The sequence below is a fragment of the Chelmon rostratus genome, chromosome 9, assembly GCF_017976325.1.
Source record: "Chelmon rostratus isolate fCheRos1 chromosome 9, fCheRos1.pri, whole genome shotgun sequence".
NCBI classification, from domain to species: domain Eukaryota; kingdom Metazoa; phylum Chordata; class Actinopteri; order Chaetodontiformes; family Chaetodontidae; genus Chelmon; species Chelmon rostratus.
The window spans coordinates 10,643,414-10,665,860 of record NC_055666.1 but is presented as its reverse complement, the minus strand read 5'-3'; the positions used below and the strand labels follow the sequence as shown (position 1 = coordinate 10,665,860).

The 22,447-nt window shown below is 43.6% G+C and overlaps 1 protein-coding gene across 2 annotated transcripts; it reads left to right on the top strand.

Annotated features, from left to right (window-relative positions):
• Positions 1-9,570: 9,570 nt before the first annotated feature.
• On the top strand, positions 9,571-13,122 carry hbegfa (heparin-binding EGF-like growth factor a). 2 transcript variants are annotated; one of them, XM_041944273.1, is made up of 6 exons: positions 9,571-9,827; positions 10,592-10,837; positions 10,966-11,164; positions 11,258-11,413; positions 11,561-11,647; positions 11,770-13,122. In XM_041944273.1, the coding sequence occupies exons 1-5, from the start codon at positions 9,785-9,787 to the stop codon at positions 11,631-11,633; spliced, it is 717 nt and encodes a 238-aa protein (XP_041800207.1). In that variant the 5' UTR covers positions 9,571-9,784; the 3' UTR covers positions 11,634-11,647; positions 11,770-13,122. The 2 variants fall into 2 exon arrangements, with proteins under 2 accessions (XP_041800207.1, XP_041800206.1); XM_041944272.1 differs by lacking the exon at positions 11,561-11,647 and having other exon boundaries at positions 9,652-9,827.
• Positions 13,123-22,447: the final 9,325 nt, after the last annotated feature.

Here is a 22,447-nt window from a genome sequence, read left to right as displayed (position 1 = left end):
AGTCCAAAATCACCAATGGACAAAGCAGTTAGCACTTACAGTATATGAATATATCATGTAGGAAAGTGCTTCACAACTGTGAGCCAACACCTTATTTAAAGCTGACAGATAAAAGAGTTAACAGGCATTTAAAGTATGAGCAGCCCTGTGTGAATATGATTCTTCTACCGTGTCTTTCTCTGTCTCAAGTCAGTTTAAGAGCTGCTTTATCTGCTCGGTGCATTAACCATGTTTCAGGCAGAAGCTGAATTGTTTGATTATCTCTCTGTGTGTCTCTCACTTTGTTTTAGACTTCTTCTGCCCCCTATTGACCACAAATCAATGAATTTAGCTTTAACCCATTTATTTCACTTTCTGAGGCAGACACAAACTAAAAATTGTTCATCTATGTTATCTATGTTTGCTGCATCAGTGTGGTGAAGTACTTTGACCTGTTGTCTATTGCATTTGCTTGATTGGCAAAAAAACAGACTTTGCCACTTGGTTATTTTAACAATTAACCGTAACTCGTATGCCTTTTCAGAACATGTACTTTATCATGATATTTTTCATAGCGCATTAAATATGCCATGAGATCGCACATTATAGGACACTATGCCATGATATATTATAGCTCAACTTATGCTGCAATGCAATGCCCAGTAAAGTGCTGCCCTGGTCATCAATGCAAGCTGATGCCAAGTTCTATATAACCCATCATAACAAATACCCTGGTTGAAATGTTCAGTGTGAAATCAGTGTGATTTTTTTTACATATGACTATCAATACAAACACACACTGTAACTTGTCCTGTTAACATTAGTTTATTAGTCAAAAAGCAAAATGTGACAATGAGACCATAATGCAATATAACTAGCACACATGACAAATGTAGCTGTAACACCGATCATCGGTAAACTGTCGTTGATGGTCCTGCTGCAGTGAATGAGGGGGACATCTGGAAATGGATAAAGACAGACGAGGTGAATAACAGCTATGAAACTCGTCAACCCAACAAATGGGGTATTCATCAATATCTGAACTCTGATAACAGCATGAAATAAATGTATATTTACCTTTTTGAATGAGCGGCTTCACAGTGCATGCTTTATACTGCTCTCCACTTGTCTGGACTCCTCTGAAGGACGAATGACCAATAAGGTGGAAAAACAGTTCAGAATTTCAAGCAAAAAGCTGTGCTGTTGCTCCTGGTACAAATAAAATACCATTTAAATGACAAATGCATCTTTTAATAATAATAATAATAATAATAATAATAATAATAATAATAATAATAATCAACTTTATTTGTATAGCATGTTTCATACAGGAATGGCAGCTCAAAGTTATTATTTTATACTCAATTTTGTAATAAAATGTTACAGATGGTTTCCGAAGTTATTCATCAGCTGCATTTGAATTAAAACACAAGTGGCTTGTAGCAAAATGTTTATTTCTATATGTTGACTGTTGTAGAGACCTCTGAATGAGCTCAGCTTCGCAGAGAAACTAGAGCTGTGGCCTCTGGTTTTATAGGAAGAGCTCATAAGTCATGTCATCATCATGACCTCCACTCACATGTCAGTAATGTGGCTTCAAGTGTACCAACACACTAAATATCAAACATGAAGTTCATTTTTCTATGTATTTATTTCTTATTTAAACATTTGGCAATTCATATTTAAAGTATAATGTTTAGATTTTGTTTAGTTTGAGATTTAATCAGAATTGGCTTTATTGGCCCAGTATGTGCACATACAAGGACTTTGACTTCGGTTTAAACATTGCACCGAATCTACTTGCACGGTAAAAAAAAAAAAAAAAAACACGCAAAACAATTAATAAGTTAAATAGTGCAAAAATCTAAACAATGTATACTAAGAAATGTACAATGTGTGTTTTGAGTGACAGCGAGTGGTGAATGTACATGTTTAAAACTTACAGTCTGCTGCTTTTCTCCGTCATACTGTACATGTGACCTGAACACGTTTGGGCTTTTGTCGCAAAAAACACAAAGAATTTGAAAATGTCCCACTGAGCTCTGAGAATTTGTGGCAGCACTTTTTCCACTTTTATTGAGTAGAGAGACTATCAATAATTAACTTATTGAGGGAAAAATTGGAGATTAATTGATGGTGAGTAATAGTTACACCGTTCGAGTACACACGTCATTTTCACATTTTGCCTTCGTATAATTTGTTTATTTGTTTATTGTTTTAATTAAACGTTGGCAAATGAAATGTGCAGTAAATGTTTTTTTTTTTTTTTCGTCTTATGTTATTAGTCGGGCTATTTTAATTAGAAATTAATCTGCCGATCATTTTGTTGATTGATTATTTGTGTGGTTTACAAAATTCTAGAAAATAGAAAAAAAGGCCCATGAAATTTCCCAGAGCCATGTTCAAATATTTTCTTTTGTCCAGTCATACCCGAAGCTATTCGATTTACAAAAATAGAAACAGAGAAACTCTTGATATTTGCCTTGAAGACCTATCAAAACAATTATTTGTCATCATTTGTATCATTTTTCTGTCGACTGACAAATCGATTAATTCTCATCATTATAATCATTACTATGATTAAAGACTTTCTGTTTGAGCAGACATTAAGAAGTACAGAAATAAACAAAAGTAGATGACGGACTGTAGAAATATGAAATAATTCAGAGACATTTATTTATTAGTGAGCGTTTGGGTCGCTGGCACGTCGCTCTGTTTCTCTTTCTCGTGTAATTTTCTCTTTTAGAGAAACAGCGGCCTGAAGATGAACTCATGCTACCTTGTAACGACGTTTGACTTGACTTGAAGAAGAGGAATAGTAGTGGAGGAGTAGGAAAATGTCAGGATTTCCTCCGTTTCTATTTTTGTAAGCTGAATATCTTTGGGTTGTAGTGATTTGGTGATTGGACAAAAGAAAACATTTGAAGACGGCTCTGGAAAAATATGAAGGGCATTTCTTGTTATTTTCTTGCATTTCATAAACACACAAATAATCAATTAATTAAGAAATATAAGAAACGGTGAAGGTCTGGAGCTTCCAGTAGCTATTATATCGTCATCAAGTAATATGCCTTTTTTTTTCCTTTTTGGTTAGGTAATAATTTAGTCTGTTCACTTAAAATATGAATGAAAAATTGGCCATCACAAATTCTCAAATTCTTTGTTTGTTTCCCGACAAAACCCCCAGAATGTGCTCTGGTTACATGTACAGTATGACGGAGAAAAGCAGCAGATTCGCACATTTATGAATCTAGACCAGTAAAAATTTGACGTTTTTGCCTGAATAATGACTAAAATGAATCATTTCTCAGGGTGTTTGAAAGCTAATCAGGCTTTAATTGAAAATCTTAAACCTCAAACTAAATGATAACAATAAGATAAGATAAGATAAGATAAGACTTTATTAATCCCCGATATAGATGGTCATCTGTTCGCATTGAATAAATGAAAGAAATACTGAGATAAATGTTGAATATTTAATGTGCTGGTATGAATTGCAGGATTGACAGACAGACAGACAGACAGATGTTTTAATGTATGACGCTGAACGCAGAAACCAGCTGCTGCAGGACTTTTATCCATTAGAACAAAATAATAGCGGTAAATCAAACTCTGTCTCCAGCCACGTCTCTCTCAGGTCTGGGATTTCCCGTCACTTCTCCACATTAAACATGATTTCACATTTGACATGACTGAATAACTGTAAAGAAATAAGTTTTCCTGCACACAGTGAGAGGCGGTTGCTACGCAACGTACCTGTTTACTTTCAGAGCCGCTGCGCAGTGAGAGCGGTGACAGACGAGAGTAGGCTTATTTTAAATCAATAAAATATGTTTAATCACCATTTTGTGTCATATTATTGAATGCTTTAGTAGTAATCCGTGTTCTAAGCGTGCTTCGCGTCGGGCTTCTATGTCATCCCCTCGGGGTTTATTTCTCGATAGGAACCTATTCAGAGGCGCAAGTGCCTGAATGTGAATGCGTAAAATTAGACTAATGTCAGTAAATGTGACCAAATGCGACCTTGTTGGTCACCGAAACCGCTCATACTGCCATTCGGTGTCCGTAAGTCACAGAAAGATGTACAATAAACATAATAAAATGAAAAAATGTGACACAATGTGGCATACCCTGCAGTCTCAGCCTGCGTTAACGTAGGGGCTTAGACATGAATCACCCAGAGGTGTCCAGGAAAGTCAGCTAACAGAAATATACATTTTGCTACTTATGTTTTTAATTCAAATGCTGCTGATGAGTAACATAGGAAAGTATCTGTATTTGTACCAAGAGCTTAGTGTGTACAAAATGCTAATTAACAGACTTGGATGGGATTCAGTGCAGTTTAATGTCATGTTGTGTTTTTTGCTTCTACTTTTAATATCTCTAATAGAAACCAAATTTCACATTATTGTTTGAACCACATGAATAATCTAACATGTAAACATGATTCTTCACAAATAGTCCTGTGTGGTGTAAACTGTGTTTAAAAGACATAAATGCACAGCTAACTTGACATTTTAATCCAGGCTTTAAATAGTCCGATCATGTGATTCTTTCCCTTTAGATAAGATGCCAATGCCGGGACCAGTCCTCGAGATGGTTGTTACAAACTTGAGGAACCGTCCTCTGAACATCATTAACGTGGAATCTATGAAAGTGCCCATCCTTGGCCTGTACCACAACCTTGTCACAGGCTCAAAGGACTTCCCTTTGATTAACTTCACGGGTTTCAGTCCGGGTAGCCACACCCTTTGGCATACCCATTGAGAGGTCTAGAGAGAACACCACGCCAACTCCTGGCAGGTGTGATGGTGCCTCCTGCAGCCTCCAGCTCTTCTTGCCCAAACATACTGACCCGAGTTCTCCCTGAGCAGGCAGAACTGGGAGCCTTGAAGGCTGACCCAAGAAACAGGGTCTTCAGGATGGAGTTTGATGGCACATTGCGGTACATACTGGAGATGACTCTGGTGAAGCACTCTGGTTTTTGCGGTACATACTGGAGATGACTCTGGTGAAGCACCAGAGTCATCTCCAGTATGTACCGCAATGAAAGCACAGAGCTGACCAACCGCTGGAGAGTGACGGACTACAGCACAGACGGCCACCTACTCATGTCAGTCCTCTGTCAATTTTTTCAACAGTCTGCAAGATATTCAGTGACTCCAGGTCAGGGGAAGAGGAAGGCTGCAGAGGAAGACTGCAGCAGCCAGTCTGCACCAAAGAAACATTTGAGACTGTGATGGTCATTTGCTTTGGTGCAGCTTTTGGTTCCTTGAGGAACTGATCATCGGACATGTTAACCTGCTGGATTATAGTGACCCCTGAGAGCTGGTCTTTGCGTCTGGCAGGACTAGTGACCACCTCTGGTAGCGTCTTGCACCGAGGCCCATGTATATTTACTGCCCCATACGAAGAATATGGTTGGCTGAGGGGTCAATACTGTACATCTGTATATATCTGTATATAGTTTGTCGTGGTCCACAGGTCAGTGGTTTTGGTGCGTCTTGCACTGGTGCATCATGCACCTTTCTTTATTTCTTTGTGCTGGCCTGTGTGTCCGACATAGTGGGACCTACAAGGGAGCTATGAAGGAGTCTTGATTTAAGAGCTCGCTTGACAGAAGACAATTTTATTTTACCCATACAAGATGAACTGTGACCTATCTGTGCCCTGTTGTCCAGGGTTTACCACACCAACTACCCCTTGTGTGTTGGGACAGGCACCAGCAGCCTCATACAGCATTAGCTGTCAAAATGGATTCCTTTGAATAATGTTGAATGTATTTTCTTGAGCTAGAAATACATGAAATGTGATTTCATGACTGGCACTAGCATCAAAAACTCAGATGTCAGTGTATGACAGAAATGAGGAGTTGCACGAACAGCATCAGACCCGACAATGTGCTAAACCACAAAAGACAGGCAGGTCGACAAGAAAGAACAGGCTGATAGAACAAGCAAGAGAAGACAATAACAGCAAGACAGAGGGCAGTGAAGACCTGAACCCCTCCTAAACTTCTCTCCCAGCAAACCAGACCAGCCAGCAGTGGACAGAGAGGAAAAGACTTGGCTGTTCAAAGATTTACATGAAGGTGGACTCTGCTTGGAAACATCATTAAGAGTGAACAAGTGGTAAGCCGTCCTTTACAATCAATCTGAAAGTGTTTCTGGTGGAGTAGCCCCTTCTTAATACCATACTATGGAGCAATAAAGCCATGAATTGGTAATACTTTAAGATTTTCACCAGTCAATGAAAACATGTAAGCTGTAAAGTAATCCAGTAACCAGGCATCATCAAAGACAAAAACAAAGGTAACTAATGTATTGACTGTTACCTTCCCTTATCTGCTATTTGTCTTGAAATAACCAGATGACAAGAGACAAGAGCAGAGGAGACACCATGCACTACCAACATTTCTTCTGTTCTTCTCAAGATACTAACTGTTACTGTCACTTCTTTGCAATTTGTCTTTGAGAAAAAGCAGAGGAGTCCCAATGTGACCAGGTTGTATGTTATTATGAGAATTTCTATACTGATCAATAGTTCTTATTTTGACACCATTTTGATGAGGTTATTAACTGTTGTTGCACCTTGTCTGTCATTTGTCCTACAGAGAAGGGGAGTCCAGACAACAGAGCAGAAAGATACAGTGTGCCAGTACTACAGCCATCCCCTGTGCAGAGCCATCTCCCACGCCAGAGCTGCACCTGTCTCCAGTTCCTGTGCGGCAGCGATCCCCTGAGCCAGAGCTCTAGTTGTTTCCAAAGACACAGCTGCAGCCATCTCCAATGCAAGAGCTTCAGCAACAGCTATCTCCGAAGCTAGAAATTCAGCCATCTCCTGTGCCAGAGCTGCAGCCATCTCTGAAGCCAGAGCTGCAGCCATCTCCGAAGCTATTGCAGCCAGAGCTGCAGCTCCTCTTCCAGTTCCTGTTGCTGCAGCGATCTCCTGAGCCAGAGCTGCAGCTATTTCCTGTGCCAGAGCAGCAGCTGTTCTCCAGTCGGAGCTACAGCTATGCCTATGCCAGAGCTACAGCCATCTCCTACACCAGAGCTGTAGCTGTCTCCAGTTCCTGTGCTGCAGCCATCGCTTCAGCCAGAGCTGCAGCTGTCTCCTGTAACAGAGCTGCAGCTGTTTCCAGTTCCTGTGCTGCTGCAATCTCCAAAGCCAGGGCTGCAGCCATCTCCTGAGCCAAAGCTGAAGCCATCTCCAAAGCCAGAGCAGCAGCTGTTTCCGGTTCCTGTGCTGCAGCGATCTCCTGAGCCAGAGCTGCAGCTGTTTTCTATGCCAGAGCAGCAGCCAACCCCTAAACCAGAGCTGCAGCCATCTCTTCAGCCAGTGCTGCAGCTATCTCCTGTGCCAGAGCTGCAGCTGTTTCCAGTTCCTGTGCTGCAGCCATCTCCAAAGCCAGAGCTGCAGCTATCTACTGTGCCAGAGCTGCAGCTGTTTCCAGTTCCTGTGCTGCAGCCATCTCCTGTGCCAGAGCTGCAGCCATCTCCGAAGCCACAACTGAAGCCATCTCTGAAGCAAGAGCTGCAGCCATCTCCTGAGCCCAAACTGCAGCCGTTTCCTGTGCCAGCGCAGCAGCCAACCCCTATGCCATAGCTGCAGCTGTTTCCTCAGTCAGAGCTACAGCCATCTCCTATGCCAGACCTACAGCCATCTCCTAAGACAGAGCTGCAACCATCTCTTGTGCCAGAGCTGCAGCCATTTCTTGTGCCAGAGCCACAGCCATCCCCTAAACCAGAGCTGTGGCCATCTCCTGTGTCGGACCTGCAGCCAGCTCCTACGCCAGAGCTGCAGCTGTCTCCAGTTCCTGTGCTGCTGCGATCCCCTGAACCAGAGCTGCAGCTGTTTCTTAAGTCAGAGTTGCTGCTGTTTCCAGTTCCTCTGCTGCAGCGATCTCATGAGCTCAAGCTTCAGCTGTTTCCAGTTGCTGTGCTGCAGCAATCCCCATAGCCGGAGTTGCAGCTGTTTCCTCAGTCAGAGCTACAGCCATCTGCCAAGCCAGCGCTGCAGCCACCTCTTGTGCCAGATCTGCAGCCATCTCCTAAACCAGAGCTGCAACTGTTTCCACTTCAGGTGCTGCATCATTCCCCTTAGCCAGAGCAGCAGGTGTTTCCTAAACCAGAGCTGCAGCCATCTCCTGTGCAAGAGCTATAGCTGTCTCCAGTTCCTGTGCTGCAGCCATCTCCTAAGACAGAGCTGCAGCTGTTTCCAGTTTCTGTGCTGCAGCGATTCTTTGAGACAGAACTGCAGCTGTTTCTATTGGCCCCCAGGCTATTATTACATATTATGTTATGTTTTGTAGTTGCATTGCAGCATGGTGTCATTGTCACATGTTGCTTTTTGACTGACCCCACACGTTACCTTGTGTGTTTGCATTGATAGTCATTTGTGCAAAAAAACTGATTCCACACTGAACATTTGAATACGGGCATTTGTTATGATGTGTTTTGTAAAACCTGAAATGAGGATATCCACAGTAACTGCATATGACAAGTAAAAGGTTTTCATGACATGCTTCCTTTAAAGTGACTTGATAGCAGTAAGGTAAAGCTGACTATTGTTTTTATTCCACTGTCTCTTCTAAATATAACATCAGAAAAATAATAATAGTGCTACTTCATGCTTCTTATTGTGCCGATACTGCCCCAGTGAAAAAGATTACAGCTGCAGAGCTCCGGCTGCCGGAAAGGTATGATGTAGTTCCCACGTCGACCACATGGTGGCGCAAATAAACTGCGATATTTGCGCCTGGAAACTCTTCCAAGATGCGTGTGTTATTTTTAGCCTTGAGAAATTCACCTGGTCAGTGAAATGGTGTCGTTATTATTCTTTTCGCTGTTGTTGGTTGTGTTAGGCTTCCGTTTTTCAGCATCCTTCTTGTGATTGTGCTTTGCCTGAGCCTACTTTGCACTCATATTTGTTTGTATATGTTAAATCACTGGACTCATCTAGATCAAACAACACTGAATCTCTTGAGCCACCATGCAAGTGTGAGTGAATGGGCGAAAAAAAAATTAGAGCCAAACTTAAAGTTAAAAGGCGCAGATTTCACTTTTTTTTTTAACAATTTATTTCTTTATCCATTCTATTTTATTTCCTTTATGGTATTTTGTTTCTTACAATCCATTTTTTTCTTGTTTCATGTGACATGACCATGTATTAGAAAGAAATTAGAGTGTTTTAAAAGACAATAGCACTTCAGGTATAAGAAGAACATGAGATGAAAAGTTACATTAAATCCATTTGTCTATCCGTAGAAAACAATCAAAGAATAAATTCCCAACAACTTCCACAGGATGCACTAGAGTTCATTTAATAATCCCATCTACTAAAATATTAATACCTTAGTAATGCCTAACACTAATTTAAAGGCAAAATGGCCCAGTACTGTCGCTCTCCAGCACAGTGATTAATAATCCATTCATGTGTCACGTACCAACATCTCTCCAACACCAGTGCACGCTTCACACAATCTGTGTGTGTCTTGTCTCACACTGTTGCTGTACGGCCTCTGTAGGCGTGGTGAGGTGCAGAGCTCCATAAATACAGCCGTGCCTCTGTGCGTACGCTCTCTCTGCGCTCCCCTCTGACCGTAACGCACCAGCCCTCTGAAGGCGCACGAAGAGGTCGCAAACAAGCGGAATTAATCCACAGAAACACACCGAGAAAAAAAATCAGGAGAGAAAGAAAGGAACGAAGCGAAGGAATATTTAGATCCGGAACAAGTGGAAGGAATACTCGATCCTCATATATATTTTTCACTTTTTCCCCGAAGATCACTGGCAGAAAAAGCATCATGAGGATCTTCGGTGTTGTGCTCCTGCTGGTTCACGCCTTGGGTGAGTTTCATAACTTAAGTAAGATAAGATAAGATCTTCCTCTGTGGAGTTAGATTACTGTGTTTGACATTTCTACCTGTGTGACACCGTCTGTCCTCGGCTTTTAGAGTCAACCGCTCGAGCGTGGCCGAGCCAATAACATGTCTTGTAAACTTCATAACCTTTAAGGCAACGGTTTTAATGATGCCAGGTCTATTCAGGAGCTAATGGGGTCATCTCTCTATTTTAGAGCATGCTTTATGTAACTGGATACATTTATTTTTAACTCATATTCTTGCCTGACATTAGCTAACGGTCTGTCCATGCATTTTGCGTGTGTGCATGAGACAGAGAGAGTATATGCCAACTTCTTTCTGCCCCCCCTCACACTCTATTTCCCTTCCAATGCCCACGAATCCAACTGTCCCTCTGAGGAAGGTTAGTTCAAGTAGTGCTTTTGGCTCAGTTTCCACTCTGCTGAAGTGCTCCTGAGCAAGGCAGTGAATACCTACCAAGCCCCAAGGACCATGCTCTGTATCTGAGCTTTTGCACTTCCTAAAAGGGACCAGTGTGATTGAACTGAAAGCCAAAAATCTGGCCTGGAGCCTCCTTGTGCACAACATGTTTCAACTTGCCCTCAGAGGTCCTGCCCACCCTGGCACACTAACCTGTTTGCATTAATTGTCCCCTAGAGGAAGACTTTTAGCGAAAGACTGTATCAAACCAAGCCTGCATGTACTTACATGCATTGCTAACATTTCAAACCCTCTTATTCTCTCCTCCAGTGGTGTCCAGAATGGCCAGCGGTGCTGCAGTTGACAGGTATGAGAGCGACAGGCAGCGGCACAGAGCTGTTTTCAAGCTTTTGGACACAACCAAAGACAAGAGGGCAGAGGAGGAGAGTGGAAGCGTGGGTGCGACAACAGTGGCGTATGGGCAAGAGGAGGAGGAGGAGGAGTACGATGATGAGTATTATCAAGACGAATATGAAGATGGCATGTCTGGAGACTATGACATGGATCTGCCGCAAGGTAAGGCAATCAAGTTTGTCAATTTTCTCAAATTCCTGGTTCGGTTTTTACTTGCTTCCCTAATAAAGATGACTGAATGTAATGTTGTGTTTTTTCCCCTCTTTTTTTTTGTTCTGGTCTTGGTTTAGTTGCCATGTCAAGCAAACCGAAAGACCCGTCTGCCATCCTGGAGGCGGAAAGCACTGAGGGAAAGAGAAGGAGAGGAAAGGGGAGGAAGAAGGGGAAAGGCAAGGGAAAGAAGAGGAATCCATGCCTGAGGAAGTACAAGGATTTCTGCATTCACGGCACCTGCCTGTACGTGAGGGACGCCCGCTCCCCATCCTGTGTGTAAGTATGAGCTCTACATCTATCTTCCACCACTGCAGAGCCACTGAATTATTAACCTCTCATTCACCGACTCTGTCTCTGTCCTGTCTGCAGGTGCCACCCGAGTTACTCTGGTGAAAGGTGTCAGTTTTTCACGCTGCCCCTGGAGAAGCCCCAGGAGGGCTACAACCGGACCACAGCACTGGCCGTGGTGGCGGTGGTGCTGTCATCCGTCTGCCTCGTCATCATAGGCCTCCTGCTGTTGCTCAGGTGAGGAGAAGACTCGCAGATTCACCGCACAAACACGCAACCGTACACACACAGATAAAGGGCTTTACTTGAGGCTTAGCCGATACTTGTCAAAGACAAGACGCAGCAAATAGTCTGAACAAGCTCCTTTTCTTTTGTTTATTACAGGTTTCACAAGCGGGGAGCGTATGATGTAGAGAATGAAGAGAAGGTCAAACTAGGGTTAGCGTCCAACCACTGAAGAGACAAAGAGAGGTGAGTGGAGAGGAACAGGGCCACAACCACATACACTGACAAACGTCTCTATTTTTCTTTCTGCTTTGTTGCCTGGATGAAATAAGATTTTGCTCATGGCCTCTTTTTTCTTTTCGTGTTAGGCAAAGATGCGGAAATTCTACCTCAAAATAGAAAAAGAGAAGTGAACCGCCAAAGGAGGTCCTGGAGGGAAAAAGGATCCTACATGAAGAAGGGAACAGAGGTTGTTGTCTGCCTGATCCTCTGCCTGACGTTCAGATGAAAAAATGAACGGGCAGCTGAACATATTCCTGAAGGCCTCGGAAGAAGACGGCCCGCCTGAAACTGGAATACTAACGCCCCGAGGATGGACTGGTGACGTGAGGAGCGCGAAGGGACGAGAAGGAGAGGGGACATGTCTAGACTCTGTGCTGCTTCTGGACTGTGTGAAAAGAGGTTCCAGACTGAACTGAACGACATAAGATTTTTAACACCGACAGCTCAACCTGGATTTTTTTTTTCTCAACAGACAGCATTTTGTATTTTCCTGCACAAGTCCATCTCCTTTTTTTGTGTACAGTAAACGGAATATTTATAATTTTAATTTATTTATTTAAGCTAACTGTATTTATAGAGATTTTAACCACCTTCAACAGTTTATAAAGTAATGATGTTACAGTTGTTTTTATATTCCTTATTGGACGATATATTTATTTATGAAACAGAAAAACAAATAATGCAGAAGCTCCTTGAGATAGCAAATATTTCATGAAATGAGATATGAAGCATAAATATCTGATTTCTGGCTTTAGATTTTGGTGCTCAGTAGATGATCAATAGCACTGTGATTAATTAATTGATCACTGAATAGACAAGATTGCTTTTTAATTCTTCAGGGGAGCTTCATGTAGAGGTTTTTCAGGAGCGCCCTGCGCACACTCACACAGACGCACACATTCACACCTGGAAGCTGCCCAACACGACCAGTCAGATGAAGCAGCTCCACTGTAGAAGTTTGTGGCTTCATGGCCTTGCTCAAAGGCGCATCAACTGTGGTAATGAGGCAGGGGCAAGCACCTCTCTTGGACTCCCCGCACCCAAGTTTAGCCTGCAGGTTTGGGGATCTTTAGGTTTAGTGTTCTGCCTCAGCATTACAATGACACATCAGCGTCTGTCATCATGATACATTTCACTGTCTAGCCATTGATTGAAGGCAACATAAAAACTGTGCACTCAGCGTCTGTATTGTTACGAAACCTTTAAAAGGGAGTCAAATATGTAATGCACTGTAGCAAGAATTGGGTATGAAATTGTTGTCCTGTCGTGTTGTCTTACCACCATTATCGGAGAAACTCCCTCAGATCCATGTTCAGCTGTCAAGCAAAAAAAAAATGTGAATTAAAAGTGTTCCACCCTTTCAAATCCTGTCCTGCAGTTTTGAAGTGATTGTTTTTTCTGTGATTTTTTTCAGAGCAAAATAATAATAAAAGATTATCATAACATTTGACTCTTTTTGCTTCATTACATCAAACTGTGTTCTTAGCATTAATAGGAGTCTCAGATGTTGTACTGACAGATCAGTTAAGTAAGGTCAAGTTTATTTTCGTTCTTTGGTTCACTTCCTGAGTCGGACGACACATTTAATGTGATATTTTAGAACGGCTGCTCTGGGTAACGATAACAGCAGTGTGTTCTTTTGGCCCATTCAGGAGCTGTAATTATAGTAAACATAATATTTTTATTTCCCCTGTCTCTGACGTGTGAGGACTGCTTTTAACCAGAGCACCTGTATCCTGGCCATTAGTGCTATTATGTTCAGTGCTCAAAAGGCAAATATTTTTAGTCATTGCTGTGCAGATATGGAGTCAGACAGCCTTTATTATGTTTAAATCTGGTTATCTTGGTAGGAGACATACCACTTTGACAAATGACTGTCATTTAAACGAGCATGTTTCTCAGAGGCCTTTCTCTTTGGACCAAATGAAGACATTATCACTTTCATGTGTTGACAACAGCATCATCAGTCTCACTGACAGTTCATTCATAATGAGTGCAGTCAGGACTCACTTACCGCTGTGTGTACGCACTGAGCCGCGGGGAACAGATGTGCGGTGCACAGGCCAGAGAACACCTGATGTTCTGCCACAACACATCATGCCACAGCACCACACACACCATTACTCACACAGCCAACAGATGTCATGTTCAAAGACACACCAGCAAGTATAACATCTGAGACCTCAACCAGCCCTGAATGCCGCAGAGTACAGAGAGACCACATACAGCAAATACTAGCAGGATGCAACAATGCTGTCATATATGCCGCACGCAGGTTTAATGGGGGGTAAGGAAAGTCAAAAGACCCAGCTGGACTCAAAGGCAGGCTGAGACCCAGCCAAATGTTAGTCACCCCTTGAAGTCACCTCCTACACGGATGTTGTTACAGTGACTGTGTGTGTGTGTGTGTGTGTGTGTGTGTGTGTGTGTGTGTGTGTGTGTGTGTGTGTGTGTGTGTGTGTGTGTGTGTGAATGTGGTAGAGTAATGCCTTGGTGCTGTGTCTCTGTGTGGGTGAAAGGGGTTAACCAAACCATTACAAGCAAGAATCCACAGCAAAACATGAGTGTTTACATGTTTGCTATGGGATCCTTTTCAGCAAAGTTTGTGGGTTTGATTCCCATACTTTCTATATATACTGAATAAACAAAATACTGTCGGGCTCAAATATTCACGCTGGTAGTTAAAGACAGATGTTCAGCTGAACCGTAAGGGTGTGGTACCTGATTCAGGAACTCCTCATGGCATTTGTTGAGCAACAGAGAAACAGCAGTCGAGCATTTAGCTTTGTCAGGAAAAAGCCATGTACATGAGCATATTTGTGTCTGCTCAGTTTGCAATTTTGGTGGATGAACTCACTGCGCGGTAGACATGTTCCGTCATATTCAGACTACTTTATTCGCCTAGCAAGGGGCAGTTTGAGGCAAGCGGGTTTGCAAACACAAAAACACACAAAACAACATACATCATTTATTCCCATGCATTAAAACAAAAAAAAAAAAAGAAAAGAAGAAGAAGCAGAATGTGATAGTAGCCGTTTTTCAAAGTTCATGTATCTAAACACTACGTAGTTACAAATCTGGTGATTTTTTTACTTTTCAGATTACTTTAGGGACTAAAGTTCCCTTATTGTTTGATAAAATTCTCACTCCACTGAAAAGCATTGCGTAACACTTCTTTAATGTACTCATGAGGAACAGGTTGAAAAGATGTATGAAATTCAGTGCCGCAGAACCAGAGATGTCGTCTCTAGCCTCCAGCCTCAAGCAGGGATGACGAGTGAGCTACAGAGGTCTGCCAAGCTCACTTCTTGCTAATTCCACACCCCCTGATGTTTTTGCATTTTATTTTCTCAATTTCAGACTTGCAGTCTTCAGCCCCAACTGATGCTGACTTTCGTGACATCACCTGAGGCAATTTATCAGATCTTGTGCAACTCCCCCTTGAGCCACAAGAGGCTTTATGCAACTTTTCCCCCGACATGCAGCTGTGCTCCGCAAGACCTTTAGGCATAAATGTCCTTCAATCAAAAAAAGCAACATTTGAATAAACCCTTTGGTGTTTTGTCACAAAGCTGCAAACAGACCTGCGTTTATTGTGAAAATTGATATTTTGGAGATGTGGTTTTCAGGAGACAGCGGCAATATGCTGACTACTGCTGTTTCTCAGTTACAAATAAATGCAGCTAATTTTCCATTCTGTGACACAGGATCTCATGTGCAGTGTGTATGAGTGTGTGTGTCGTTGCAAAAGCACACACATGTGTACGTGTGCTTGTATGTGTGACAGGGGCTGGTCATTTACAGTAGTGGAGCCACCTAATCCCGGCCTCTCAATGTCAAGTAGCAGAGCACACAGAAATAGTGCTGTGCAGTCATGCTCACATAGCTGCTATTCCCGGGGCTGATGGCCACCAAAGAGCCAGAATGCTGAGAGAGAGGCGAGTTCGCTGCGTTCTGTTTCTCAGTGAACTCGTGGACCGCAGCCAGGAAATATTGTCCGCTATGGTGGCCCATCATCAGGCATCAGCCCTGCACCCCTCCTGAATTTCCCTTGTAGGGTCACTGTAATGGCTCTGTCGCTGCTCCTCGCCTTCTGAATGTTCTTGAATGTTCCTAGAGAGACTCAAAGAGGATATTTCCACAGCTCAGAAGGCATTTCCTTTCAGGTTGGCCAAAATTCGTTGGAAGTGGCAGAATTCATTGTGTGGGAATTGCCTGTGTATTGTTTTTAATACTTTTGGCAGCAGTAGTTTATGTCAAGGTGTGTTCACCTAAACTCATTTTAGGCACCTTTGTCTTGTTGCGCCTTTGTATTAGAGACTTTGAGGCTCACAATAATGTTTTCAACTAATATTTTAAATTTATGAGGATAATGTTTTAAAGATATTTTTTAGGAAATAAAGTGTACATTATGTGTGTTGGAGGTCGTTTGCCTTAAAGCCTGGAATCACCTGCAGTGCTCATTACAGATACTGTATCAATGCAGCATAGAGGTGGACTGATAATGCTCCATATTTGTAGTCACCTAATATTCATCCAAGGTGAACCACTCTGCCGTCTTGACACTTCGCCAAATAGAGTTGTGTAATCAGATGCTATAGTGGTTGCATTGGGTTGAATCAGTATGAGGAGGTTGAGTTTGTTGTGAAAGGTGCTTCCTGCCCTGCTGAGGAGCAACAATGGGTAGTTTCCACTCTTATGGAAGTGCGCACGCCAACATTTGGAAATATAATCATTCTCTGGCCGGATATCATCAACAGGAACACATTATTACCTGATATTAATGAGCGTGTGTGTCCGAATCCGCTTCAGATGTTAATGTGTACAATCTAAATAAAATGTCGTTTGCATGACGCTCACACAAGCTGAGCTGCTGTAAAGTCAAAGTGAAGTGCCAGCACCGCCTCAGTGTGCCACTCAGGCCTGACTGATGAGGTGATGACAGCGACACAGCCTTTGTCGCATGACAAAAAGAGGCTGCGGCGGATCAGTATGCTGTACACAGTCCGTATCGTCTCGTTCACATGGTGAGGACAGCCAAAGAGGAGGAGGACGGGGAGGATGACAGGAATGAAGAGAAGGAGTGAGAGATAAGGTCGACACGGTAACATGAGAGGGGGAGTGAGAGACGAAGGGAGGATGGAGAGTGGGTCAAGGTGAGAACTTGTACTGAGGACGTCGCTGGCTTGTCTTCGCCCGTGTGTGGTCCTTTACTTTATTTACCCCCCCAGTTCCTGTGAACTACCCTCTGTCTTCTTTATTCCTGTCCTTACATACATATCCCCTCCTCAATATCCTCATCCTTTTCCTGTCTCCTTTTTCTTCCTCTTCCTTTCACCCATTGAAATGACACATGTCTCAGAGAGAGTCTTACCATTGGGGCAAAGACAGTCACATATGTCCCTGCAGCCTACATAAGGAAAAATATTAAGTAATCAAAGCTCATTTTTCATTAATTTAGAGGGTATTTACTTACTGACCAACGCCCCTCATTAGTTAGATTAAAAGACTGGTCATTCTTGAGTCATGCCCACTCCCTCCACTACTTCATCAAGCTCAGCTACTTCTCTTAACCTCAAACATTTTTTACCACTGCACCAAAAGCTACAAGGGAAATAATAAAATGTTGCTGCTAAGAAAGCTGTCACTGCCTCGGAGGGCGGTCAGTAACACCACACTGGAAGAGTAGCATACTCAATCAGCAGTGTTCTTATCAGCCAGCTTTTACACTACACCATGACTGATCAGTCGCAACACTAAAGCAACAGCTTGACGTTTTGGGAAGTTGTGTTTCTTGCTGACAGTTGGATGAGAAGATCGATACCACTCTCTTGCCTGTGCATTAACAAGGGAGCCGGCATTCATGCACTGAGCATCAGTGATGTTGGTGAGGTGAGGTGCCTGCGCAGAGTCCAGAGGATATTAAAAGACAATACCCCAGCAACAGCCTGTTCACCCTGCTGCCGCCACCTGGCAAGCCACACAGAAGCATCCGCTGCATTGGAGCACATGACACGAGGGATGAGTGAGTTTGGCAAAACAGGTGAACTGTGCACGGTCCTCGTATGAGACGAGGGACTATTTCAGCAAAATACTTCTGTATGTCAGTATTAACACAGGCTAGTGTAGTTAACTGGCACTGATACTGAACACAGCTGGCACAGTTCACCTGTTTCGCCAAACTCACCTCCCTCATGTTCTCTCATGAGTTCCGTTGCATCGCAGACTTTGACCTGCGGCGAGTGTGATCCCATCCCAAGATGGTCTCTGGTTTAACTACGGAGTGAGCCATGCTAGCTGTTTCTTTATAGTTCCAGTCTTTATGCTAAGCTACGCTCATACATGTGTTAGTGTTAGTGTTATTGATCCCCTCTTCTAACTCTCAGCAATGAAGCAACTTTCCAGAATATCAAACTAACACTTTAAAACGCAGTCACATCCTTCAGTCGTGGTTACATTGAGGACACCTGTGGTTACTAGTGGCAACAGTTTTGATAATACAAGTCACAGAATTCCTTTCAAAACGGCGATTGAAAGGAAATGAATGAAAAAAACCCAAAGGAAGTTAAGTCAGCAGTCAGACTTAATGTCTACTGCATAATATCTTGTATGCATGCTTTATTCACAGTCATTTCTGTCTGTGTGGGTGGGGTAAATAAGAGCAGGATCTGCCAGAATCCCAAAATGTAAATACATGAAAAGCTGTTGCTGAGATAATCTCAGCCATATCGCAAATGCTGCCTCATATACTGCAATTATTAAAAAAGGATTACAACGTAATGGTAGGATTTGATTGCAAATGTTCAGGTTCACTGTTTGTTTATAGGACCCCCAAATGAAGTAAAGTCGGCCCCCCTCCACATTGCTGCTCTCTATGTTAGTAGTGTTGAAAAAGCAGCTCAGCTCAGTCCACTTGCTCCTGATGCCAGCAGGAGTTGGGCAGGAATACCAGCAGATTCCCCTCTGCTGATGTCACCCTGCTGGACAGACACTTGTTATGTATCATGGTCACACTATTAAATTCTCACTGAGGTCTATTTAGGCCCCAAGGAGGCTGATGGCGGCATCACATTACTTACTGGGTAAGAGGAGAAGGGAGAGTTGGAGACAGAGAGCGACCGGGTTGGGTTAAGAGGGGAGTGAAGAGAAAGCAAGGGAAGAAACTGGATGCAATTGACTATTCCCCTAATCGCCATCACCGCTACCACACACACACACAAGCCAAAAAAAAAAACTCAAACAAACAACAGCATGCCGGCAAACAGACAGGAAGACTGGATGACTGCATGCTTGACTCATCTGTTTTCTCTACCCCTTACAGTACGCTCGGCAGTTCTCTGAAATAAAAAAAAAAACTCCTCCCATATCCGCCCATGTGTGCGTGTGTGTAGAAGCAGGCACCTAATGTTGGTTTCAGAGGATCAGCCCAACGCGTGCTGGCCAGTTGAGCTGGCTGACACCACAGCTTATGACAAAGGAGAGGCGGACGGATGTCAGAGCAGACGGCAGCAGGCTCCGGTTACCGCAAGGAGTGGGCTCCAGGCATTCTTCTTCACTGTGTTTCCTTTGTGGTCGGCTGCTGTTGAAACTGAAGGAACACCTCACCCCCCTCACCGCTGCCCCTCACCCCCAAGGCAAACACTTTAAGCAATCTTAATTGTTCCAGTTTGATCCTGAAAGGATTGTTAGGAAAGAGGGATTTCCTCTGTGGAGAAATACTATGTGCCTAAGATATGTGGACATGATATACAGGCAGCGCGGGAGTGCTCCTGTCACTCCAAACAATCACTGAAAACCAGAGGCCCTTTCTATCTCTCATGCAGTGAGATACGATCGCACAGCACTGATTTCACCCTCCAGTAACACAATCCCAGGCAAACTACAGGCTCTGCAATGCTTTGAGCTAGTGCTAGTTAGCTTAGTTTAACATTGGCCAATTAGCACGTAACATGTGAGGCCAATGAAAATGTCGTCAGCCTTGCAAGTATTGGGTCATATTGGAGACTTTTGAATTTTGAACTGCTGGTGGAGCAAGGTGAGCTCCCAAGGAGAGACATGAATGTCTGAATCAGATTTTATGGTAATCCATCCAATAGTCGCTGGGACATTTCACTAAAAAGTCATCAGGATACATTGCCTGGGAACCATGAGTGTCTGCACCAACATTTACGTCAATCCATTCAGTAGTTGTTGAGATATTTCAGTCCAGCCCAAAGTGCTGGACCAGTGGAGCCATGCTGCCAGTGTTTGAATGTCTTACACTGTCTTTATGTATACCCCCTTTGATAGACTGGCAAGGTGTCCAGTGTGTGACCCTGCCTTCTGCTCAATGTATGATGGGAACACCCATAACCGAGGGCCGGAAAATTTAAAGCAAATGAAGGAATGACTTTCCCCCCTTTGAAATTCTTCATTCATCTGCCTTCATCTCTGTGACTCCCCGACAACTTTAAATCCCCCCCATGAGGCCGCCTCAGCGGCCCACAGGCTATTAGTGGGGTCCGTGACCTCAGCGAGATTTTCCCCTCCGCTGCTCTCTGTCTGTCCGTCCACCCACTGCTGCTCTGTGTGTTCCCTCTCTCCTGCCGCAGCCTCGAGACAGTGTGGGAGCTGTTCAGAGAGCAGGAATGCAGAGGGAGCGCTCCGAGCTCAGCTGCCGGAGGAGAGACGAGGGAGGAGAAGAAGGCAGGAGAGGGGGATTTTTTCCTTGGATGAGGTCATGGATGATGGCTTCTCTCAGAGCAAGAGCTGAGCTCGTGGCAGACGCGCCCCTGACCTCCCTGTGCCAGCGCGAGCACACACACACACACACACACACAGACAGAGAGGGAGAAAGGGCTGAACCAATAGAAGCACTCAGTTGGCAGAGAGATGACATCTAGTTTTCATCTCTGCCCATTACACCACAGCTAATCTCCCAGTCCATATTGCTCTGTCTTTATCAACACACCGCACACGACAGCCAGCTTTGCACAAGGGAGCACAGTCAGGCCCCAGCGGGCCACTTTAGGGGACTCAGCCATGTGAAAAGCCCTGCTAAAATCTGCCCCATTACTAGCTGAGAGATGGAAGTGATTAGTAACACACTACAATTAGCGTGCTCAGCACCGACACAGCTGATTCAACAGCATCACTGTCTCATCTTGAGCAGCGATCTGAATCTGTATTACTGTACTGATTGGGCGAGGAGTCCCGGTTGGCAGCGTCTGTCGAGACGACAGGATGATGGTGGTTATTATTGTGATTACTCAGCCTCTTTTCCTCCCCATGTGTGACTCACGGAGACCGACGCTCTGCGGCTTTGTGCCTCGGTGTGAAAAATATCACTCCTTCCCCGAGCCCCCTTCCCCGGCGTGGATTTCGGGAATGTGACATAGCACCAAAGCTTTGTCGGGGGACAATAGGGCCCCCATCTGAATGTGACACATCCCTGTGGGAGCAGTTGTTTTTATATGTCCTCTGATCCTCTCCCTGTGAGCTGGATTAGTTGGAGTCACTCTTACGACCCAACCCAAACTGTCACACAGAGTGTAAGAGAACTTAGGAGGCTGACTGTGGCATCGCTACCTTTGACACTAGTGTGAAAAATCTATGAGCCCTGACACATCAAGCTAACAGTGGACTGTGAGGCGATGTTAGGCTGTTGTTGACTGTTTGTAGCTGACCATCGGCCAAAGTTTTTGCACCGTGTCTGGAGCTGTTGCCTTGCCTATCATCCGCTGTCAAATTGGCGATTGGTTTTCATCTTCTTACAAAATTACTGTTATTTTTGTAAGTCTATATCAGTGTGAACAGACCTCTAAAAAGCATGTAAAATTCATAACGATAACAAGATAGAAAATGCTCTCAGACCTTTAAGTTTAGCAGGTATAATGTTTGCCAAGTTCACCATCTTAGTTTATCATAAAAGCACATTAACATTTGCTTATTAGCACCAAACAGTACAGGTAGGTTGCACATTCATACAATCCTTGCTAACGCTTAACTTGTGTTGACTCAAGGCAACGAGAAAAAGTGACGGAGACAGTTTTGTGAATTGTTTTGCTCCAGAACAACCTCTTCTTCCGAACAACAACTGGCTAAAACAACGACAGGTTAAAGCAAAGCGACATTTTTGTGCGAGCAACACGTTTTGATTGGGCTCAAAAGGTAGAGCTGGTTGCCCACTGATCACAGGGTTGACGGTTCGATCCCCACCTCCTCCTCTGCCTTGGTCGAGACACCTCTTTGGACAGCACACTGCGTGGTGCCCTAGTTTGCTGCCACTGGTGTATGAGTGTGTGAATGTATGAAATGCTATATAAATGTAGACATTTTCCATTTCATCAGGCAGATTCCTGAGCAGTTTTACAATCATGTAGCAATGCACAGATTCACGGTGGCATGATAATGGTTGGGTAGTTTATTTTGTTTGTCTTTCCGCTGCTTTTTCACAACTCACTGCTTAAAGCATTTGACAGGTCGACCTTTGTTGCGTTGGTTCTTTGAGGTTGGCTTGTGTGACAGGGCTCTAAGTGAAATTTATCCCTTGAAACCTCATCGTAAGCTAGGATGAGGGTAACATGTCAGTGGATTAGCAAGGTCTAGGGTCTTTGAATTGCACTGGATAATTCTTTTAGTTCTTTTACAAAGGCCGTGAAACCAACTGATGTCCCTGCAGGACTGTTTGAGATCACTAAAGCAGAGCGGGGCTTTCAGGTTCCGCTTGGAATCACAGATTGTGTTTGTTTTTAATGCTAATTCTGTATCCGACTTTCAGAACTA

What these genes read in the sequence shown, in the direction of transcription:
- hbegfa (XM_041944273.1), top strand. Translation starts at nt 9,785, where the DNA reads ATGAGGATCTTCGGTGTTGTGCTCCTGCTGGTTCACGCCTTGG. An exon ending in CCTGCTGGTTCACGCCTTGG is followed by an intron (nt 9,828 to 10,591) that starts GTGAGTTTCATA and finishes TCTCTCCTCCAG; the next exon opens with TGGTGTCCAGAATGGCCAGC. An exon ending in GCCCGCTCCCCATCCTGTGT is followed by an intron (nt 11,165 to 11,257) that starts GTAAGTATGAGC and finishes TCCTGTCTGCAG; the next exon opens with GTGCCACCCGAGTTACTCTG.